This window comes from Pongo pygmaeus, chromosome 19, assembly GCF_028885625.2.
Source record: "Pongo pygmaeus isolate AG05252 chromosome 19, NHGRI_mPonPyg2-v2.0_pri, whole genome shotgun sequence".
In the NCBI taxonomy this organism is placed as follows: domain Eukaryota; kingdom Metazoa; phylum Chordata; class Mammalia; order Primates; family Hominidae; genus Pongo; species Pongo pygmaeus.
The window spans coordinates 98,584,653-98,606,768 of NC_072392.2; the positions used below are offsets into that span (position 1 = coordinate 98,584,653).

Below are 22,116 nucleotides of genomic sequence, written 5' to 3' on the forward strand. Positions count from 1 at the left end.
CTTCCCTGCCAGGGGGGGCGTCCTCTGGGCCCTGCTCCCTGGGTGGGAGTCGGAGGGCTGTTCCTCCACCGGGGATGCCGGCCCACCCTGTCCCTCGGCTTGTGGCAGATGCTGCCCCTTAAACCATTGAGTCGGAGTCACCCTGGCCCATTTTGTCACCTTGGCCCTGGTGTTTGGGGTCTTTCAGGCAGTTGATGCTGCAGCTGAGCCAGCCAATACAGTTAAAGGGGCCGGGAAGGAAATGAAAGAGAAGACCCAGAGAACAAAACAGCCGCCAGCAACCACTCCTGCTTCCAAAACACACTGCCAGGTGCGTCTCCTTCCTGCCTGCCGGCTCCAGGAGGCCCTCCTCCTGCCCACGGCTGCGCCTCTTTCATTTAATTATTCAGCGAATATTTAAGTGCTGCGGATATAGCCATGATTCAGACAAAGCTCTGGCCTTCGGGGTGCTCACATTCTAGCGGAGAGAGAGTCAGGAAACCGACTTCAGCAGTGAGAAGATCGTGGAGGGAGGGAGGGAGGGGAGAGAGGGCACCCGGCTGGGCCCCGAGGTACCGTGGCCCCCACAGCCTAAGTGGCCGGGCGAGGCCTCTCTGAGGAGGTGGTGAGGGATGGTCCCCGGAGGTGTCTGGGATGTGTCCCAGACAACGGGAAGGTCATGTGCAGAGGCCCTGGGCTAGTGTGGGGTGGGCCTGTTCCCAGAGCGGCAGGGACGCCAGTGCCCCCAGGAGGAGTTGGGGGAGGAGAGGCCACCGATGAGGCTGGAGAGCGGCGCCTCTGGAGGCTGTGATTAGTGGCCCCAATGGCATTGGAAGGTCCCGAGCAGGGAAGGGTTGTGACCACTCTGGCCGCTGTGAGAAGCATCCCCTGTAGGGGTCAGTGTGGAGGCTGGGCCGGGCACGGTAGCTCACACCTGTAATCCCAGCGCTTTGGGAGGCCTAGGCGGGTGCATCACCTGAGGTCAGGAGTTCAAGACCAGCTTGGCCAACATGGTGAAACCCCGTCTCTACTAAAAATACAAAAATTAGCCGGCCGTGGTGGCGTGTGCCTGTAAGCCCAGCTACTCGGGAGGCTGTCGCAGGAGAATTGCTTGAGCCTGGGAGGCGGAGGTTGCAGTGAGCTGAGATCGCAGTACTGCACTCCAGCCTTGGTAATAAGAGCGAGACTCTGTCTCAAAAAGAAAATGTGGAGGCCGGCCTTGAAGGTCAGGGTTTGGTTCCTTGTTGCAGGAAGCTGAGACCAAGACCAAGACCAAGGACGAGACGGCTGCTGCTGGAGAAAAAGTTGGTAAAAATGAACGAGGGGAGCCTGAAGACCTGAAGAAGCCAGAGGGGAAGAACAGAAGTGCAGCTGCTGTGAAAAAGGACAAGGAGCAAAAAAACCAGAAAGCAGGTGTCCAGGAAGTGAAGGCAAGGTAGGGATGCCCCCGCAGGGGAGCAAAGGAGACCCTGCCTGAGAGCCCGGCACACCTTCCCCCTGCACAACTCCCAGGGGATATCCAGGCTGCCCTTCTAGTCAGCTGTTTTGGCAAGTTTAACTTTGGGGGAAAAGGGGACCACTTAGGAGGTGGATGGGGGCAGGCACCTGTGCCAGTTTCTTGTTTCCTAATAGCCCCTGGGGTCCTGGAGCCAGCGTAGGCCTTTGGGAACTGAGGAGAGGGGCTGTTCTGGCCCAGACACCTGCTGGTGCCTCCCGCCACTGTCCCCAGCACTTCAGAGATGGGCAGGGATTGGCCACCTCTTCTTCCTCCATTTTGGAGGCAGTGAAGAGAGGACCCCATGGGGGGGTAGTGTGTCAGATGTGGACGTGCTTGCATGTTTGCTAGGGTGTGATAATGTGCATTACGAACACAAGGACCATGTGCCTGTGTGCATTCACGTGCATGTGTGTGCACGTGTATGTGCGTGTACGTGTGCATGTGTGTGAGTGCATGAGTGTGTGTACGTGTGCTTGTGCATGTGCGTGCATGTGTGTGTGCGAGTGCATGAGTGTGTGTACGTGTGCTTGTGCATGTGTGTGTGCGCGAGTGCATGAGTGTGTGTATGTGTGCTTGTGCATGTGTGTGCACGTGTGTGCATGCACATGGCAGGTGGACAGATCTCACGGGAATCAGATTTCTGTTTTGGTTTTCCACCAGCACGCTGAGCCCAGGCGGAGGAGTCACCGTGTACTTCCACGCCATCATCTCTCATCATTTCTCATTCAGTCCCGACCACCATAAAGTCTTCATCAGAGGAGGAGAAGAATTTGGGGAGCCGAAATGGGCCAGCAATGTCTGTGAGCTGTACTACAGCAGGTGAGCGTGTCTTTAGGCTTGGGAGGAATCCCTCAGGGAAGGCATAGGATGCCCAGCCTGTGACACGTATTTAAAAAAAAATTTGTTTTTTTTTTTGAGACGGAGTCTTGCTGTGTCACCCAGGCTGGAGTGTGGTGGCACGATCTCAGCTCACTGCAGCCTCCGCCTCCTGGGTTCAAGCGATTCTCGTGCCTCAGCTCCCAAGTAGCTTGGGATTACAGGCGCCCACCACCAAGCCTGGCTAATTTTTGTATTTTTAGTAGAGACAGAGTTTCTACTAAATGTTGGCTAGGCTAGTCTCAAACTCCCGACCTCAGGTGATCCGCCCGCCTAGGCCTCCCAAAGTGCTGGGATTACAGGCATGAGCCACTGCGTCCAGCCTTTAAATAATTTTTATCAAGTGAGTTGACGACATTCTTTGGGTTCTGGAAGATGAATATTTCAGACAGCTCTTCCTGGCCATGCATTTTGGTGTCATATTCCATCATGGACCTTTTTTTTTTTTAAAGTATTCTTTCTTTATTTATTATAATTTTTTTTTTCTTTTTAGAGAGGGGATCTTGCTCTGTTGCCTAGGCTGCAGTGCAATCATGACTCACTGCAGCCTCCATCTCCTGGGCCACCATGCCCAGCTTTGTTTATCTGAGACAGAGTCTTGCTCTGTCACCCAGGCTGGAGTGCAGTGGTGGGATCACAGGTCAATGCAGCCTTGACCTCCTGGACTCAAGAAGTCCTCCCGCCTCAGCCTCCCATGGTGTTGGGATTTCAGGCATGGGCCACTGAACCCAGCCTTGCCTCCTCTTGGTCCACATCAATTTATAGCTTTGCACTCCATGCTACGTTTGAGAATAACTAAAATTTCCGGGTTAGGAATTTTGGATAACCAACCGTATCCTGTTCATTCACAGAGACTTAGGTCATGACGGCGTTCTTGTTGAAGGCAGTGTCGTCATTTCCAAGAAGCACCTAGATAAATACATTCCTTATAAGTACATCATTTATAATAAGGGCTCTGCTGAATATGAGTTCATCTACAAGCGCCAGCAGAAGGAGGGCGAGCACGTCAACCGCTGTCTGTTAATAAAATCTTCACTTCTGGGCTCAGGAGGTAAGTCATGGCAGCAGGCTGTCTGCTCACCCCTCCGGAGTGCAGGTGCCAGTCCTGCAGTACTGGACGCGTCTCTCTGGAGAGCACAGACTTTGCCTGGGCAGTGAGGTCCTCTTTGCTCTGCATTGACCCCACCCCAGCCTCCAGGTTCAGTGACACTGACTTTGGGTTGTGTCTCTGGTTGGTTAAAGATGTGTTGGCTTCTCCTTTGAGCTCAGTGTGACTTTACCCACTCACTTGCAGGAGGAAACATGGAAAGGACTTTTTGTTTGTTTTCTGAGACGGAGTCTGTCGCTCAGGCTGGAGTACAGTGGTGCGATCTCGGCTCACTGCAACCTCTGCCTCCCGGGGTCAAGCAGTTCTCCTGCCTCAGTCTTCCAAGTAGCTGGGATTACAGGAGCCTGCCACCACCCCCAGCTAACTTTTGTATTTTTAGTGGAGTCAGGGTTTCACCATGTTGGACCTTGACCTCAGGTGATCTGCCCTCCTCAACCTCCCAAAGTGTTGGGATTACAGGTGTAAGCCACTGCGCCCAGCCGGAAAGGATTTTTAATTAAGGGAAAGGAGAGAAAACGAAGCCAGAAGAAGGGCTGCGGCTGGGAACAGAGGGGCAGCAAAGGCCTGGGAGCTGGATCAGGGACAAGTGGAGTGACCAGGAGGCCACTGGGACTTGTCCCTTCTCTAGAGATTTTCAGATGGTTGACTGGAGATGCCATCCACAGCCCTGTCTGCAGGCTCCTGCTGGCTATCGTCCTCAGCACATCAGCCCCTCCGCCCATCTGTCGATAGACGTGGGTGCTTCCCTTCTCGCAGAGCCCTCTGTGCCCCTCCATGCCTCTCTCGGGGGTCCCGCACCTGGGTTCTCTGTCTGCAAACTTGATAGACAGAGATCAAGACTTGACTGTATTGATCGCCTGGACTCCCAGCACCGCCTCCTCACCTGGGGGGTCCTGGGCTTCGCCTCGCTCCCCCTCCCTGCACAGTGACCCTGAAACTCAAGGAAGTGAGCTGGGGTCAACTGGTTGTTGCTTTCCCTCCGCGACCAGGGCCTCCCTGCCCCTGGTGTCCGGTGTCTTGAAAACAGTTGTTTCACTGTTTATGTTGTTCATGTGTTGTTTTAGGCAGATACGGAAGAATGTAAATTTAGTCCCTGTCACTCCACCCTGGACAAAGACAGAAGTCCTAAGAACTTTATAGAGTATATATTTTTTCGTTTTGTAAACATATATATATATATTTTTTTTTTCTGAGACAGGATCTCGCTCTGTCACCCAAGCTGGAGTGCAGTGGCACGATCTCGGCTCGCTACAGCCTCAACCACCAGGGCTCAGCTGATCCTCCCCCTCAGCCCCCCAAGTAGCTGGGCCTACAGGTGTGTGCCACCATGTCTGGCAAATTTTTCATATTTTTTTTGGAGAGACTGGTCTTTCTATGTTGCCCAGTCTGGTCTCGAACTCCTGGGCTCAAGCAATCCGCCCATCTTGGCCTCCCAAAGTGCTGGGATTAAGACGTGAGCCACCGTGCCCAGGCAAATATGGTTTTTACTAGCTAGAGAGTGTACTCTGAGAACTTAAGCTTTGAGAGAATAGGCATTAGTCCAGTAATTCCATATATAAATACATTTACATATGGAATTCTATAAATATGGAATTCCTGCTCTGATAAATGCTGTGGCGTTGTGGCGTTGATGGCCCAGTTAAAAGGGCACGTGGTGGCCGGGCGCGGGGGCTCACGCCTGTAATCCAGCACTTCGGGAGGCCGAGGCGGGCGGATCACGAGGTCAGGAGATCGAGACCATCCTGGCTAACACGGTGAAACCCCGTCTCTACTAAAAATACAAAAAAATTAGCCAGGTGTGGTGGCGGCGCCTGTAGTCTCAGCTACTCGGGAGGCTGAGGCAGGAGAATGGCGTGAACCCGGGAGGCGGAGCTTGCAGTGAGCTGAGATCGTGCCACTGCACTCCAGCCTGGGCGACAGAGGGAGACTCAGTCAAAAAAAAAAAAAAAAAACGTGGTAGGGGATTTGACCTGGAGGTCGGCAGAAGCTTCCACAAGGAGGTGATGACCGAGTTGAGAACTAAACAGTTGCAGGCCCTACTGGGCCCAGGGTGCTGAGCTGGGGTGGGCGGGCCTGCCAGTCTAGACAACTGTGGGTCAAAACACAGCAGGGGGCTCAGGAGGCCTGTCCGGGTGCTTCCCGTTTCTGCCTGATTTTTACTTTTGTTTGTAGGTCTTCACATGGGCTCTGACCGTCTCATTGACGTCTTGGGTTTTCTAATTATTTTACAGTCGACCTCACTGGGTTTTCTGTAATGAGGTCTGCACTCATATTGTTTGCAATGGAGCCTAAGAACAGTCACGAATTCAGCCCTTGCCCTATGTCAGCCACCATGCCAAGGGCCATGTTGCCTGCTGGGCAGCCTGCACCTACCTCCAGAGGCTGTGTCCCGTTCCTAGTACAGAGGAAACCAACTCAGGGATTGACTGGGACAGTGCTCAGTTGCTAGTGAGGGATGCGGTTTCTGTATGACACATTCCACCTGCTTGTGATGATGTTTAAGGAGGTTGTTTATCAAGTTTGCTGAGCTACATAGTTAGAGATCCGTTGCAAGTCTCAGGCCCGCTGCATTCCGTGACCCTGGGCTTTCCACCCATCGCTGTGGGACGTCTAGGATGTCTGTTTGCACGGGGCCGGCCTCAGTTGAGAAGTCAGATGGAGGAGTCTGGCTGTCATCAGTGTGCGGGTTTTTGCTTTTCCCTTCCTCCCTTCCTCTGCCTCATTTACTCCATCTCTGTACCCGTCATGATCAGCCTTCTAGGCTAGCGTCTAGGTCTCCAGTGTTTGGATGGTCTTAAGTAGGCTCTTGTTCTTTCTGTCCCTCTTAGACTGGCATCAATACGATGACATAGTTTGTATGAAGCCTCCTGGGAAATTACAGAAAGTCATGAACCACATCACAGACGGGTCGAGGAAGGACCTGGTGAAGGGGAAGCACACTGCCGCTACGGTCATGCTGGACAGCATCTTCAGCATCCTGCAGACCTGGGACACCATCAACCTGAACAGCTTCTTCACCCAGTTCCAGCAGTTTTACTTTGTCATGCAACAGCCTATGATTTATGAAGGACAGGCACAGCCGTGGACCGATTTGCAGTACGGGGAGAAAGAGGTATCAGGCTTGCCACCAGCTGCTCTACCTGTTGGGCAGGAGCCTCACCTGACCTGCTAGTGGCCGGATGACCCCTTGACTCTGTGGGCCAGGTTGCAAATGGGAATGTGTCGAACTTTCTGGCCTTTTCTCCTACCACTGTCTCTTGGGATTTCTCTGCCCTCCCCATTTTCCTCCTTTTACTGGTTGTAATCTGAGCCCCACCCCAGCACCAGTCCTGAGTCCTCCCCTGGCCTTGGAGGGAGAGTGGAAGGAACGGGGCACCCTCTGTCACTGCACCTTTACCCACACTGCGGTGCAGCCTGGGCGGGTTTCAGGCCAGCCTGGAGCTGTTTCTGAGGTGAGGCTGAGCCCTGATGAGCCTCAGGGGCCCTGCCTGAGCCCTCGTGCCAGGGTCTTGGCTGCACCGCAGCTGCTCCTGTGGCTCTCGCAGGTGTGGTAGGGGGGCACGGATGGGGTCTGCTGCCCTAGCTGTGGTGCTGGGGCAGCTCTGGACACTTCCGATGAATTCAAATCCGTGGTTCATGCATCTTCCTCTTCTCCCACCATCAGGTGAAGAGATACCTGTGGGAATATCTGAAAAAGCACATGGTACCACTTTTGGACAGAAAAAGCGCGGACTCTTTGCCTATAGACGGCCCAGTGAGGAGTAAACTGAAAATGGGCCTGATTGTCCTTTTCATAGTGGAAAAAATTCAGTTTTTATTAGAAGACAGCCTGACCTTGTTGTGTCACCTCCTAACCTCAGATGCCAGCTCACCAGATGAGTTTCACAGTGACCTAAGCCACATCCTTGGGATACCTCAGAGGTATTATTATTTTTTGTTGAAATGTTTTTTATAGCTATTATAATGATTTTCTCTGATTGCAAAAATAAGTGCTTGACTAGAGTGACTGAAAGCACACAGGCAAGAAATAAAACCACCCGTGATTTTACCACTCACTGTGGTCCTGTCAGTAGTTTTTCCTAGCATCTGTCTTATTTTTATTATATTCTGTCCTCTGTTGAATTCCCTGCCTTTTTATTCCCCCCCAGACGGCGTCTCACTCTGTGGCCCAGGCTGGAGTACAGTGGTGCAATCTTGGCTCACTGCAGCCTCCGCCTCCCAGGTTCAGGCAATTCTCCTGCTTCAGCCTCCTTAGTAGCAGGGACTACAGGTGCACACTACCACACACGGCTAATTTTTGTATTTTTAGTAGAGAAGGGTTTTCACCATTTTGGCCAGGCTGGTTTCGAACTCCTGACCTCAGGTGATCCGCCCGCCTCGGCCTCCCAAAGTGCTAGGATTGTAGGCGTGAGCCACTGCGCCGGGTCTGAATACCCTGCTTTTTGAAGCTTCGTGTCGTATCATGAGCAGCCTCTGTGTGCGCACGTTTAGGCGGTTGTGGCGTGATGCCAGCTTGAACACATCCCCTCAAGGACATCTGCAGAAGCACCGTGAATGTTCTCCCCGTGCCCCTGCCTGTGCCGTGTCTAGTTCAGGAAACACAGTGTGACTGTCCTGGGCCTGAAATGTTCAGTGGTGAGAAGGCGATGGCCTTTGACTTGGTACCTGCTCAGACCCCACTGAGCTCTGATGGTCACAGTCTCCCAGCATTCTCTCTGCGTGTGTTGATTTGAACTTGAGAATGACATTAGGTAGCCTTTCCTGACCAGCATGTCTTATCACGACATCTGCCTCTCAGTTTTACACGTTTATTTATTTGTTGTTTTGAGACAGCGTCTTACTCTGTTCCCCCAGGCTGGAGTGCAGTGGAGCAGTCAGCTCACTGCAGCTTCAACCTCACAGACGCAGGTGGTTCTCCCACCTCAGCCTCCTGAGCAGCTGGGACTGCAGGTGCACACCACCACTTCCAGCTAATTTTTGTGTTTATTGTAGAGATGGGGTTTCGCCATGTTGCCACGGTGGTCTTGAGCTCCTGACCTTGTGATCCGCCTGCCTCGACCTCCCAAAGTGCTGGGATTATAGGCATGAGCCACTGTGCCTGGCCTGGTTTTACAAACCTAAAACAACCAAATAAACGCTGCACATTTTGACAAAGAGGAGGAGTGGAGGTAAAGGCAGTGTACAGAGTTAGTGCCGGTGTTTAAAGTATGAGGAATCATTAATATATTTTGACTGTAGGAGATTCACCATGTATTGTTTATAGGCTCAACCCTTATGTTTAAAAAGTTGTTTTGGGGCCGGGCACGGTGGCTCACGCCTGTAATCCCAGCACTTTGGGAGGTCGAGGCAGGCGGATCACAAGGTCAGGAGTTCGAGACCAGCCTGACCAACATGGTGAAACACTGTCTCTACTAAAAATACAAAAATCAGCTGGGCGCGGTGGTGCACGCCTGTAATCCCAGCTACTCAGGAGGCTGAGGCAGGAGAATCACTTGAACCCAGGAGGCGGAGGTTGCAGTGAGCCGAGATTGTGCCACTGCACTCCAGCCTGGGTGACAGAGTGAGACTTCATCTCAAAAAAAAAACAAAAAGTTGTTTTGGCCGGGCATTATGGCTCACACCTGTAATCCCAGTGCTTTGGGAGGCTGAGGCAGGAGGGATTGCTTGAGCCCAGGAGTTCAGGATCAGTCTGGGAAACAAAAATTAAAATAAAAAATAGAGCTGGCCAACATGGTGAAACCCCGTCTCTACAAAAAATACAAAAAACTAGCTGGGCGTGGTGGCGGGCACCTGTAGTCCCAGCTACTCGGGAGGCTGAGGCAGGAGAATGGTGTGAACCCAGGAGGCAGAGCTTGCAGTGAGCCAAGATCGTGCTACTGCACTCCAGCCTGGGCAACAGAGTGAGACTCCATCTCAAAAAAAAAAAAAAAAAAAAATGTAGCTAGCTGGGTGTGGTGGTGCACCTGTAATTCCAGCACTTGAGAGGCTGGGGCAGGAGGATCCCTTGAGTCCAAGAGTTCGAGGTTATAATGATCGCACCACTGCACTGCCTTGATGACAGAGTGAGACTCTGTCTCTAAACGATGAAAATAAATTTTACAAGTTGCTTTATATTTAGATTTACTGTTGCCAGATGGTCTGGGTTCAAATCCCAGCTCTGTCAGTCAGGACCCTGCGTTGACTACTTAGCCAGGACCCCTGCCTCTGAGATCCCTCCCCTGTCCTGGGAGTTTGTTGTGGGGATTCGGCGAGGGCCTGCAAAGGACCTGACACCCTAGGCTGGGGGCTGAGGGAAGCCCTGTCTCCTGCGTGAGTTAACCTCTGCTCAGCCAGGTGCGGTGCTCCTCCTGCTTTGTGTGCACAGTGCTTGCTTCCTGTTGGGACTCCAGACTCCCAGGGAGATGACTCCCTGGCCAGCTCAGCTCACTGTGGGATCTTTATTCCCTTCCAGCTGGCGGCTGTACCTGGTGAACCTGTGCCAAAGGTGCATGGACACAAGTATGTACAACTGGCTGGGAGCCCTGCCTGTCCTGCACTGCTGTATGGAGCTGGCCCCGCGGCACAAGGACGCCTGGAGCCAGCCTGAGGACACCTGGGCCGCTTTGGAGGGAATCTCCTTCTCACAGTTCCGGGAACAAATGCTAGATACGTAAGTCGTAGAGTTGTGCTTATCTACATGAATCTGGGAAGAATGACTCCTACACTGTGCACCCGGAGTCCCGGTGGGCTCTGCAGTGACTCCATTCCTGATTCTAATGACAGAACTAACACACGCTCTTTTAACATTTTAAGACATCAAAACTATCAAGAATAGTCTGGGCACAGTGGCTCAGGCCTGTAATCCCAGCACTTTGGGAGGCTGAGACGGGTGGATCACCTGAGGTCAGGAGTTCGAGACCAGCCTGGCCAACATGGTGAAAACTCGTCTCTATGAAAAATACAAAAAAAAAAATTAGCCAGGCGTGGTGGCATGTGCTTGTAATCCCAGCTACTCTAGAGGCTGAGGCAGGAGAATCACTAGAACCCGGGAGGTGGAGGTTGCAGTGAGCTGGGATCGTGCTACCACACTGTAGCCTGGGTGACAGAGCGAGACTCTGTCTAAAACAAACAAACAAACAAACAAAAAAACTATCAAGAATACAGAAACAACTTGTAACCTCAGAGACAGCCATTGTTAGCACGCGGCGTACCTATTTCTGGTTTTGTCCAAATATGGATTCGTGGGTGTTTTATGTACTTAAAAGAACAACAACAAATTATGTGTTATTTATTCTGGTTTACAACCTGATTTTTCCTCTTAACGGTATTTTGTGAGCAACTTTTTCCATCAGCAAATACCTGTCTATGTTGTTAAGATAATGATTGCTTAGCGTTCCAGCCAGAGAGAGTGCCAGCCTTGTATTGAGCCAATTCTCTGTTACAGGACATTTGGTTGGTTGTGCAGTTTCGTTTTGTCAGCGTGCTTTCATAAGCATTCTTAGCTTTCTCTGTCCAATGACTTCACTGAGATAAATCCCTACGAGTGGAACTGTCAAAGGCATTGTGAACTCTAAACCATTTATACCTTTGCATAATGCTGGCTTAAAGGAGAGGAATATTGGCAATATATATAATCCTGACCTCTGATCCAAATATAATGACCTCTCCTTTATCACAAGAAAATATTACCAGAGAAAGTTTTTTTATTTTTTTATGTTTTTTTAACTTTTAAGTTCAGGAGTACATGTGCAGGTTTGTTATATAGATAAATTTGTGTTGTGGGTTTTTTTTGTACAGATTATTTCATCACCCAAATATTAAGCCTAGTACCCATTAGCTGTTTTTCCTGATTCTCTCCCTCCTCCGTCCTCCGCCCTCCGATAAGCCCCAGTGTGTGCTGTTCCCCTCTCTGTGTCCCTGTGTTCTCATCATTTAGCTCCCACTTACAAGTGAGAACATGCAGTATTTGGTTTTCTGTTCCTGAGTTAATTTGCTAAGGATAATGGCCTCCAGCTCCATCCATGTTCCTGCAAAGGACATGATTGCATTCTTTTTTATGGCTGCATAGTATTCCATGGTGTGTACGTACCACATTTCTTTATCCAGTCTACCGTTGATGGGCATTTAGTTTGATTCCATGTCTTTGCTGTTGTGAATTGTGCTGCAATGAACATACATGGGCATGTTTCTTTATAATAGAACAATTTATATTGTTGTTGGTATATACTCAGTAATGGGATTGCTGCGGTGAATGGTATTTGTGGAATTGCCACACTGTCTTCCATAATGGTTGAACTAATTTACACTCCCACCAACAGTGCATAAGCATTCCTTTTTCTCTGCAACCTCACCAGCATCTGTTACTTTTTGACCTTTTAATAGCAGCCATTCTGACTGGTGTTAAGATGGTATCTCACTGTATTTTTTTTTTAAGAGACAGAGTCTGGCTCTGTCACCCAGGCTGGAGTGCAGTGGTGTGATCTCAGCTCACTGCAGCCTCTGCCTCCTGGGCACAAGTGATTCTGCTGGGATTGGAGGTGTGCGCCACCACATGTGGCTAATTTTTGTATTTTTAGTAGAGACAGGGTTTCACCATGTTGGCCAGGCTGGTCTTGAACTCCTGACCTCAAGTGATCCACCTACCTCGGCCTCCCAAAGTTCTAGGATTATAGGCATGAGCCACCACGCCTGGCCTCATTGTGGTTTTGTTTTGTTTTGTTTTGTTTGAGATGGACTCTCGCTTTATCACCCAGGCTGGATTGCAGTGGCACAATCTCGGCTCACTGTAACCTCTGCCTCCCAGGTTCAAGTGATTCTCCTGCCTCAGTCTTCTGGGTAGCTGGGACCACAGGCACCCCACCATGCCTGGCTAACTTTTATATTTTTAGTAGAGACGGGGTTTCACCATGTTGGCCAGGCTGGTCTCAAACCCCAGACCTCAAGTGATCCACCCACCTTGGCCTCCCAAAGTGCTGGGATTGCATGTGTGAGCCACCATGCCCAGCCTCATTGTGATTTTGATTTGCATTTCTCTAATGATCAGTGATGTTGAGCTTTTTTTCATATGCCTGTTAGCCACATGTATGTCTTCTTGTGAAAAGTGTCTGTTCATGTCCTTTGCTCACTTTTTAATGGGGTTGCTTGTTTTTTTTTTTTCTTGTAAATTTGTGTATGTTCCTTATAGATGCTGGATATTATGCCTTTGTCAGATGCATATTTTGCAAAAATTTTCTCCCATTCTGTGGGTCATCTGTTTACTCTGTCGATAGTTTCTTTTGCTGTGCAAAAGCTCCTCAGTTTAATTAGTTCTCATTTGTCAATTTTTGCCTTTCTTGTGATTGCTTTTGGTGTCTTTGTCATGAAATCTTTGCCCGTTCCTGTGTCTAGAATGGTATTGCCTAGGTCTGGGCAAAGATTGGAGAAAAATTATGGAGAAGTCCTTAAAAGCACAGGCGATAAAAGTAAAGTGAGATAAATGGGATTACATCAAATCAAAAAGCTTCTGCGCAGCAAAGGAAACTATCAACAGAGTGAAGAGACAGTCCACGGAATGGGAGAAAATATTTGTCATCTACACGTCGGATAGGGAGATTTAAGGAACTCAAACAAGTGGACAGAAAAAATCAGATTTAAAAATGGACAAATGAGTTGAGTAGTCATCTAAAAAGAAGACGCACAAATAACCAACAGGTGTATGAGAAAATGATCAGCATCATTAATTAGGGAAATGCAAATCAAAACCACAATGAGATATGCTCTTACCCAAGTTAGAATAGCTGTGATCAAAAAGACGAAAAATAAATGCCAGTGAGGATGTGGGAAAGAGAAACTCTCATACAATGTAGGAATGTAAATTAGTACTGCCACTATGGAGAACAGTATAAAGGTTCCTGAAGAAACTAAAAATAGAACTACTGTATGATCCAGCAATCGTACTGCTGGGGATATATCCAAAGTAAAGGAAATCAGTATGTTGAAGAGATAGCTGCACTCCTATATTTATCATAACACCCAATAGCCATGATATGGAATCATCCTGAGTGTCCACCCGCAGAAGAGTGGATGAAGAAAGTGTTGTCTATATACACAGTAGAATACTATTTGGCCACCAAAAAGAATGAAATTCTGTCTTTCGCAGCAACATGGATGAGCTTGGAGGAGATTACGTTAAGTGAAATAAGCCAGGCGCAGAAAGATAAATAATGCATGTTCCTACTCATGCGTGGATGCAAAAAGAGTTGATCTTCTAGAAGGAGAGAGTAGAATAGTAGTTACGAGAGGCGAGGAAGGATGGGGAAAGGGCTAGCCAAAGGTTGGCTAGTAGATACAAAAGTATGTCTAGATAGGATGAGTAAGTTCTAGGGTCCTAGAGCAGTATGGAACGACTGTAATTTACAATTTATTATGTTTTTCAAATAGCTAGAAGAGTGGACTTTGAATGTTTCCAACACAAAGAAATAAATGTTTGAGATAGATATGCTAATTACCCTGATTTGTACACATTACACGTTGTATGCATATATGTTGTATACATATATTTGTATAGATTACAGACTGTATACTTTGTACATAGTATACATTGTAGACAGATATTTATATGTATATACAGTGCATAAAATGTATTCTCTATATGCATTTTTATACATTATGTATTGTATACATATATAGAAATATAACACTGTTCCCCATAAATATGTACAATTATTATATGTCAGTTTAAAAATAATAAAAGCGGCTGGGCTTGGTGGCTCATGCCTATAATCCCAGTACTTTGGGAGGCCCAGACAGGAGGACTGCTTGAGGCCAGGAGTTCAAGACCAGTCTGGGCACATAGTAGTACCCAGTCTCTACAAAAAACAAACAAAAAAAATAATTGGGCATGGTGGGGTATACCTGCAGTCCCAGCTACTTGGGAGGCTTACGTGGGAGGATCGCTTGAGCCAGGGAGGCCAAGGCTGCAGTGGTAGAAGTCCAGATTCCCTAGAAGTTGAAATAAAAGCATCTTTATTTTCAGATTCCTGACAGGTAACCACAAACTTTCTCTTTAAGTATAATCTCTATGAAATACTGAATACTGGGTTATTTAATAGAACAGTCATAATGACCACAGATGAACCCTTCTAAGCAAAATAGATTAATTTATTTTGGCCTTGAAATGGTCTTTCTGTTATTAATGTGCTAGAATGTATTCATTCATTCACTGGATGAATACTTGAAGAGCACCTTCCTTGTGCCAGGAAGTACTACTCAAGGCACATGGTGTACAGCACTGCTCAAAACAGACAGTGGCTCCTGGCCTCACGGAGCTTGCATTCTAGCTGGAGAGGCAGGCAGTTAATACATTAGTAAGTCCTATTGATGAGAGAGCTCTGGAAATTCCTCCTTCCCCCAGCCTGGAGGCGCAGGCCATAGAATCTGCTAAGGTCTGAAGGTAGGGTAGGAGAACAGAGGTAATGACTGCAGCACTCTGGGCCTTGCAGTGAGAACAAGACAGTGACCATCCAGTTGGGAAAGGGGCTGGAGAACTGAAAGAGATGCCCCCTCATAAAGCATGATGCTCAGAGCCTGCCAAATGCCAAACACTGGGGACAGCAGAAAAAATGAGGCAGTTGCTCTGCACCCCTGGATCCCAACTTCTGCTAAAGGCAGTGTTGCAGTCTTGCCTTTAGAAGACGTAAAAGCCTTTGGAAACCAATTCTTTTCCTTTTCTTTTTTCTTTGTTTCTTTTTTTTTTTTTTTTTGAGACAGTCCTGCTCTGTCGCCCAGGCTGGAGTGCAGTGGCACGATCTCTGGTCACTGCAACCTTCGCCTCCCAGGTTCAAGTGATTCTTGTGCCTCAGCCTCCCAAGTAGCTGGGACTACAGGTGCATGTCATCACACATCACATGTTGCTAATTTTTGTATTTTTAGTGGAGATGGGTTTTGCCATGTTGGCCAGGCTGGTCTTGAACTCCTGGCCTCAAGTGATCTGCCCACCTCAGCCTCCCAAAGCGCTGGGACTACAGGCGTGAGCCACCCACTGTGCCTGGCCAGCCCTTGGGAACCAATTCTAATTAAAGCTATAACAAAGCTGTAGTTCATCTAAACTATTAACTCAGCCCCTGATAACAGAAGACGCCACTAGATGATCAAGAGAGAAAACAATCAATATAGTCAGACCCATGGATGGTCCATATTTACCTAGAAAGGCTAGATATAGTAGAAATATAGAGTACCTTTTATTATTATTGCTATTTTTATGTACTTATCTTTAAATATCTTGTAAAAGTCTGCAGTAGCATTGTTCCTAAAGATCCAATCATTCAGGTAAAAGTGGCCTTTAGTATGCAGTGAACCTTTATTGATATGTTTTTTATAACTTCTGTTACTTCTGGGGAACCTTGCTTTATTTCTTTTCCATTGTCAACATTTTGGGTCTCCAGTACTGTGTTCCAGAATCAGCATTATTTAAGGGCCTTCGCTGAGCCCACTTGGGCTGTTTGATCCTGGACACTCCTTAATAAGAATTAAGAGGCTTGGCCGGATGCGGTGGCTCATGCCTGTAATCCCAGCACTTTGGGAGGCCGAGGCAGGCGGATCACGAGGTCAGGAGATCGAGACAAGCCTGGCTAACACGGTGAAACTCCATCTCTACTAAAAATACAAAAAATGAGCCAGGCGTGGTGGCAGGTGCTTGTAGTCCCAGCTACTGGGGAGGCTGAGGCAGGAGAATGGCGTGAGCCCGGTAGGCAGAGCTTGCAGTGAGCCGAGATTGCACTCCAGCCAAGGCGACAGAGCGAGACTCCATCTCAAAAAAAATAAATAAATAAAAAATAAATAATAATTAAGAGGCTTAATTATTGGGGTATATCCCTTTTATTGTAAAATATACATAATCTCCAGTTTACCATGTTAACTCCTTTTCAGGACACAGGTCCCTGGCACTAAGCATATTCACACTGTCGTGTAGCCGTCAGCACCGTCCACCTCCAGAACTCAGCTTCCCCAGCTGAAACTCCATCCCCATGAAACACGACCTCCACACTCCCCCTCCTCCTGGTAACCACCGTTCTCCTCTCTGTCTCTAGGATTTTGACTTCTCTGGGGACCTCATGTGAGTGGAATCACACAGGATTTGTCCTTTTGTGTCTGATTTATTTCACTGAGCATAATGTTGTCAAGGTTCATCCATCTCAGTGAATTCTTTTTATGTCTGTATTTATTTATTTGTAGAGATGGAATCTTGCTATGTTGCCCAGGTTGGTCTCAAACTGCTGGCCTCAAGCTATCCATCCTCCTGCTTTGGCCTCCCAAATTATGGGGATTGCAGACATGAGCCACTGCACCCAGCAGTGAACTCTTTTTTTTTTTTTTCTTTTTGATTTTATTACTTTTTTTTTTTAAGACAGAGTTTTGCTCTCATTGCCTGTGCTGGAGTGCAATGGCATGATCTTGGCTCACCACAACCTCCACCTCCCGGGTTCAAGTGATTCTCCTGCCTCAGCCTCCCAAGTAGCTGGGATTACAGGTGTGCGCCACCATGCCCGGCTAATTTAGGATTTTTAGTAGAGATGGGATTTCTCCATGTTGGTCAGGCTGGTCTCGAACTCCCAACCTCAGGTAATCCACCTGCCTCGGCCTCCCAAAGTGGATTACAGAGGTGAGCCACTGCACCCCGCCTGATTTTATTACTATTTTTTAATATTACTGCTCCTTGTAGAACAGGGCTACCCCATGGGAGTGTGCCCAGAATAGCCAGCAGTGAATTCTTATTCTGTATTCTGAATTCTATATTAAGTTAATTCTCCCTTTTTTCTTCCTTTTTTTTTTTTTTTTGAGACAGAGTCTCACTCTGTCGCCCAGGCTGGAGTGCAGTGGCGTGATCTCGGCTCACTGCCACCTCCGCCTCCGGGGCTCAAGCGATTCTTCTGCCTCAGCCTCCTGAGTAGCTGGGATTACAGGATTACAGGCATGTGCCACCACACCTGGCTAATTTTTGTATTTTTAGTAGAGACGCAGTTTCACCATGTTGGCCAGGCTGGTCACAAACTCCTAACCTCAACTGATCCACCCGCCTCGGCCTCCCAAAGTGCTGGGATTCAGGCGTGAGCCACGGCGCCCGGCCATTAAGTTAATTCTCAATAGGTTGTTCTGTACTTTTCATTTGATTCACTGCATATTTTTGTTTTCCACATAGTCTTTATTTTATTTTTTAAAGTAGAGACAGGGCCTCACTAGGTTCCCCAGGCTGGTTTCAAGCTCCTGGGCTCAAGTGATCCTCCCGAGTCAGCCTCCCAAGATTTGGGATTCAGGTGTGAGCCATCACGCCCGGCCTCAAGTAGTATTTAAATCATTTTTGAATTTGGGACTGTTTCTGTCCCTCCAGCATTGGTTTCCTCCATCTTCCCTCACTGATCTCACTGCGTCTCTTCTCTCCGTCCCTATTTCTCTTATGCAGGAGCTCCTTACTTCAGTTTATGAACCAGAAGAAGCATTTGCTGAGCATAGACGAGCCTCTCTTCCGGTCCTGGTTTAGTCTGCTACCTCTGAGTCACCTGGTCCAGTATATGGAAGACTTCATGGAGCACCTGCGTCATTTTCCTGCTCATATCCTGGACTGTTTTTTAGGGATTTACTACCGGCTTCCGGGACTTCAGAAAGTCTGGAATATGCAGGTTTGTGTCTGAAGTCGGCTCTGGAGTCCTGGCTTAGCAAAAGCAGATTAGATAACTAAACATGGAAAGCTCAGGATTCTTATTCCTAAAAAACAGACAGTGGGCTGGGTGCGGTGGCTCATGCCTGAATCCCAGCACTTTGGGAGGCCGAGGCAGGCAGATCACGAGGTCAGGAGATCAAGACCATCCTGGCTAACACAGTGAAACCCCATCTCTACTAAAAATACAAAAAAATTAGCTGGGCGTGGTGGCGGACACCTGTAGTCCCAGCTACTTGGGAGGCTGAGGCAGGAGAATGGCGTGAACCCGGGAGGCGGAGCTTGCAGTGAGCCGAGATCGCGCCACTGCACTCCAGCCCGGGCGACAGAGCGAGACTCCATCTCAAAAAAAAAAAAAAAAAAAAAAAAAGCAGACAGTGAAGCATCGCCACCTAGAGAACCAGCGCTGGTCATCACTCGTTAGGGCTAAACGTTGATCTCCTTGAGCTTCTGTTTCAGTAAATAGAGTTTGAGGAAACAGTCACCTTCGTTGTTTGTGATTGTGCAGGGCGGGATTAGAAGGTCTCATGTGGGCCGGGCGCGGTGGCTCACGCCTGTAATTCCAGCACTCTGGGAGGCTGAGGCGGGCGGATCACGAGGTCAGGAAATCGAGACCATCCTGGCTAACATGGTGAAACTCCGTCTCTACTAAAAATAAAAAAAATTAGCCGGGCGTGGTGGCGGGTGCCTGTAGTCCCAGCTACTCGGGAGGCTGAGGCAGGAGAATGGTGTGAACCCGGGAGGTGGAGCTTGCAGGGAGCCGAGATCTTGCCACTGCACTCCAGCCCGGGTGACAGAGTGAGACTCCATCTCAAAAAAAAAAAAAGCAGACAGTGAAGCATCGCCACCTAGAGAACCAGCGCTGGTCATCACTCGTTAGGGCTAAACGTTGATCTCCTTGAGCTTCTGTTTCAGTAAATAGAGTTTGAGGAAACAGTCACCTTCGTTGTTTGTGATTGTGCAGGGCGGGATTAGAAGGTCTCATGTGGGCCGGGCGCAGTGGCTCACGCCTGTAATTCCAGCACTCTGGGAGGCCGAGGCGGGCGGATCACGAGGTCAGGAGATCGAGACCATCCTGGCCAACATGGTGAAACTCCGTCTCTACTAAAAATAAAAAAAATTAGCCAGGCGTGGTGGCGGGTGCCTGTAGTCCCAGCTACTCGGGAGGCTGAGGCAGGAGAATGGCGTGAACCCGGGAGGTGGAGCTTGCAGTGAGCCGAGATCGCGCCACTGCACTCCAGCCTGGGTGACAGAGCGAGACTCCGTCTCAAAAAAAAAAAAAAGAAGGTCTCATGTGATACACTTCATAGCTGCCATTCTTCCTTTCACATTTTTTGGTGGAGAAAATGGTATAAGTTTAAATCCTGAGTTTTATCTGTAAAAGAGGTAAGATTAGTATGTGAGCACCTTAAAATTTGTTTGTGGGAAGAAAACAATGTATACCATATTGATGTTGGATTTTTTTCAGCTCTGTTTCAGCAATGACAGTGGCATCGTGATTCAATCTTCTGTCCTGTTTTTCTTTTTTTCTCCGCCTTAGGGTGTTCAGAACGTTCAGAACATTTTAAAAATGCTGTTGCACCTCCTGGACACTTACCAGGACAAGTAAGTGGAAAGCACGATGCAGTCTCTCCCTCACATGTGGCCCCGGGGGCTTCCTCTGACCCCTATAATTGGCTGCGACCCACATTTGCTGTTGTAACAGCAAGGTCATAAATTGATATGTGGCCCACTTCTCTTCTCAGGTTATTAATGTAGTCGTCTGTTTTTTTTGTTTTTTTTTTGTTTTTTTGAGTCAGAGTCTCACTCTGTTGCCCAGGCTGGAGTGCAGTGACGCGATCTCAGCTCACTACAACCTCTATCTCCTGGTTCAAGTGATTCTCCTGTCTCAGCCTCCCGAGTAGCTGGGATTACAGGTGCACCCCACCACGCCCAGCTAATTTTTGTGTGTTGGTTTGTTTGTTTGGTTTTTTGAGATGGAGTCTTACTCTTGTTGCCCAAGCTGGAGTACAATGGCACGATCTTGGCTCACTGCAACCTCTGCTTCCCAGGTTCAAGTGATTCTCCTTCCTCAGCCTCCTGAGTAGCTGGGATTACAGGCACATGCCACCACGCCTGGCTAATTTTTCTATTTTTAGTAGAGATGGGGTTTCACCATGTTGGCCAGGCTGGTCTCGAACTCCTGACCTCAGGTGATCCACCTGTCTCGGCCTCCCAAAGTGCTGGGATTACAGGCATGAGCCACCATGCCTGGCCGTCTTTTTTTTTTTTTTTTTTTTTTAAAGGGAAATAATAGATATCAGCTGCTAAGATTTGGGTTTATCTCCCCCTGATCTTTTTTCCTATACATTTTTCCCTTACTTGTAAATAGTCACGATACTGCATATGCATGGTGGGTGTTCTGCATTTTTTTAATACTTAGTTTAAGATAAAAATCAAAGATAGCTTTATATAATTATCCAAAATCGTTTGCTCCTGCAAATTTGTGACCTCTGATACCCTGAGGAGTCAGCAGACAGAATGCAGAACCACTGAAATGTGCCAGCGAGCGATTGGATGCATGTTGTCTGAGCTGTTCTCTGAGCGGCTCGGGCACTTCCAGTCTTCGTTCACCTCCTTTGTTCACGTCTCTGCTGATGTTGGTCCAGCACCTGTGACTTCAGGATCCCCCCGACAAGCTCCCTACCTCCCCACCACTGTGTGTCACATTCTCAGCCCAAGGAGTCCTTTCTTACACCGCCTTCCCAGCCCCCTCCATCAACTCGCCTCTTAAGCTCCTCCTAAGTGTCCTCTTAAGTCACTCCTGAGTCCCTCCTGAGTCCCTCCTAAGGCTCCTCCTGAGTCCCCCCCGAGTCCCCTCCCGAGTCCCTCCCAAGGCTCCTCCTGAGTCCCTCCTAGGCCTCCTTCTGAGGCTCCTCCTGAGTCCCTCCTAAGGCTCCGCCCGTGTCCCTCCTGAGTCCCTCCAGAGTCCCTCCTAAGGCTCCTCCTAAGTCCCTGCTCTGTCCATGTGTCCCTCAGAAAACACAAAACCCAGGCCCAGCAGAGCTGGAGCCAATTCCACACGGGCTGCACGCTCTTCTGCTATTTCTTTCTCTTCCTCCCTCCTTTCTGTTTCTTTCTGAATATTTTTTCAAATTTATGTCATATTTTAATGTCTAGTAATAAACATCCCTTGCTTTTTTTCACATCCCAGAATGCACTGAGGAGTGTTTGGACTTGCTTTGGTTAGAACAGTTGAGACTACAGAGACGAAACAAGAGGACTTTGCTTCCTTTTTATCTTAGTCACAAGTTCAGGACTGACTGAGATTTTCCAGACGTTAACCTAGATAAGGTCAAACAAATGCCCTGTTGGTAGTTATTTTAAAGGAAGGGGCTAGTCATCAGTGGTTACCGTTTTCTGGCTTCTACCAAATCCTTGCCGGGATTTCTCTTAACTTTTTGCGGGGCAGGATTCCCGAGGAGGCCTTGTCACCATCCTACCTGATTGTGTGTCTGAAACTGCATGAAGCCATCTGCAGCAGCACAAAGATACCTAAGTTTTACGAGCTGCCAGCCTTATCTGCCGAGATTGTCTGCAGAATGATTATACTTCTATCCCTGGTGGTAAGTGGAGTCAACACACAAAGTATCACACCCGGGATAGGTGGGGAATTTCAGGCAGCCTCAATTTGGAAAGGAAACAGACTGATTCCCGGGTGCTGAGATGAGATGGAACGGTGGATTCCAGCAGTGGACATTTCTTGTGCTCCTGCTTGATGCTGGGTTCTGTTCTGGGCATGGGGGGTGTCAGTGGGCCAGGGTCTGCCCTTCTGCCACCTTGGGCTCTCGTGGGAGGGAGGCAGAGCGTTAATGTGTGGCCATCAGCTGGCCATGGGGAAACGAGAGAGCTGGCGCAGGGGCTGGAGGTCAGGCAATGCCACGCGGAGAAGACGACTTTTCTTTTTTCTTGATTCTGTTGTTTGCAGAGAACTATGGGAACCAT

At 48.6% G+C, this 22,116-nt stretch overlaps 1 protein-coding gene across 10 annotated transcripts in view; it reads left to right on the forward strand.

Moving 5' to 3' along the window:
- The window catches only part of RNF213 (ring finger protein 213), a 135,184-nt gene that overhangs the window by 27,988 nt on the left and 85,080 nt on the right, over positions 1-22,116 (forward strand). For all 10 annotated transcript variants that reach the window (XM_063656911.1, XM_054457852.2, XM_063656912.1 and 7 more), the window contains 10 exons: positions 188-310; positions 1,230-1,414; positions 2,138-2,296; positions 3,205-3,404; positions 6,290-6,573; positions 7,126-7,382; positions 9,913-10,110; positions 17,878-18,094; positions 19,673-19,737; positions 21,584-21,737. In XM_063656911.1, the coding sequence (XP_063512981.1) occupies positions 188-310; positions 1,230-1,414; positions 2,138-2,296; positions 3,205-3,404; positions 6,290-6,573; positions 7,126-7,382; positions 9,913-10,110; positions 17,878-18,094; positions 19,673-19,737; positions 21,584-21,737 (1,842 nt within the window). The remainder of the gene's footprint in view (positions 1-187; positions 311-1,229; positions 1,415-2,137; positions 2,297-3,204; positions 3,405-6,289; positions 6,574-7,125; positions 7,383-9,912; positions 10,111-17,877; positions 18,095-19,672; positions 19,738-21,583; positions 21,738-22,116) is intronic.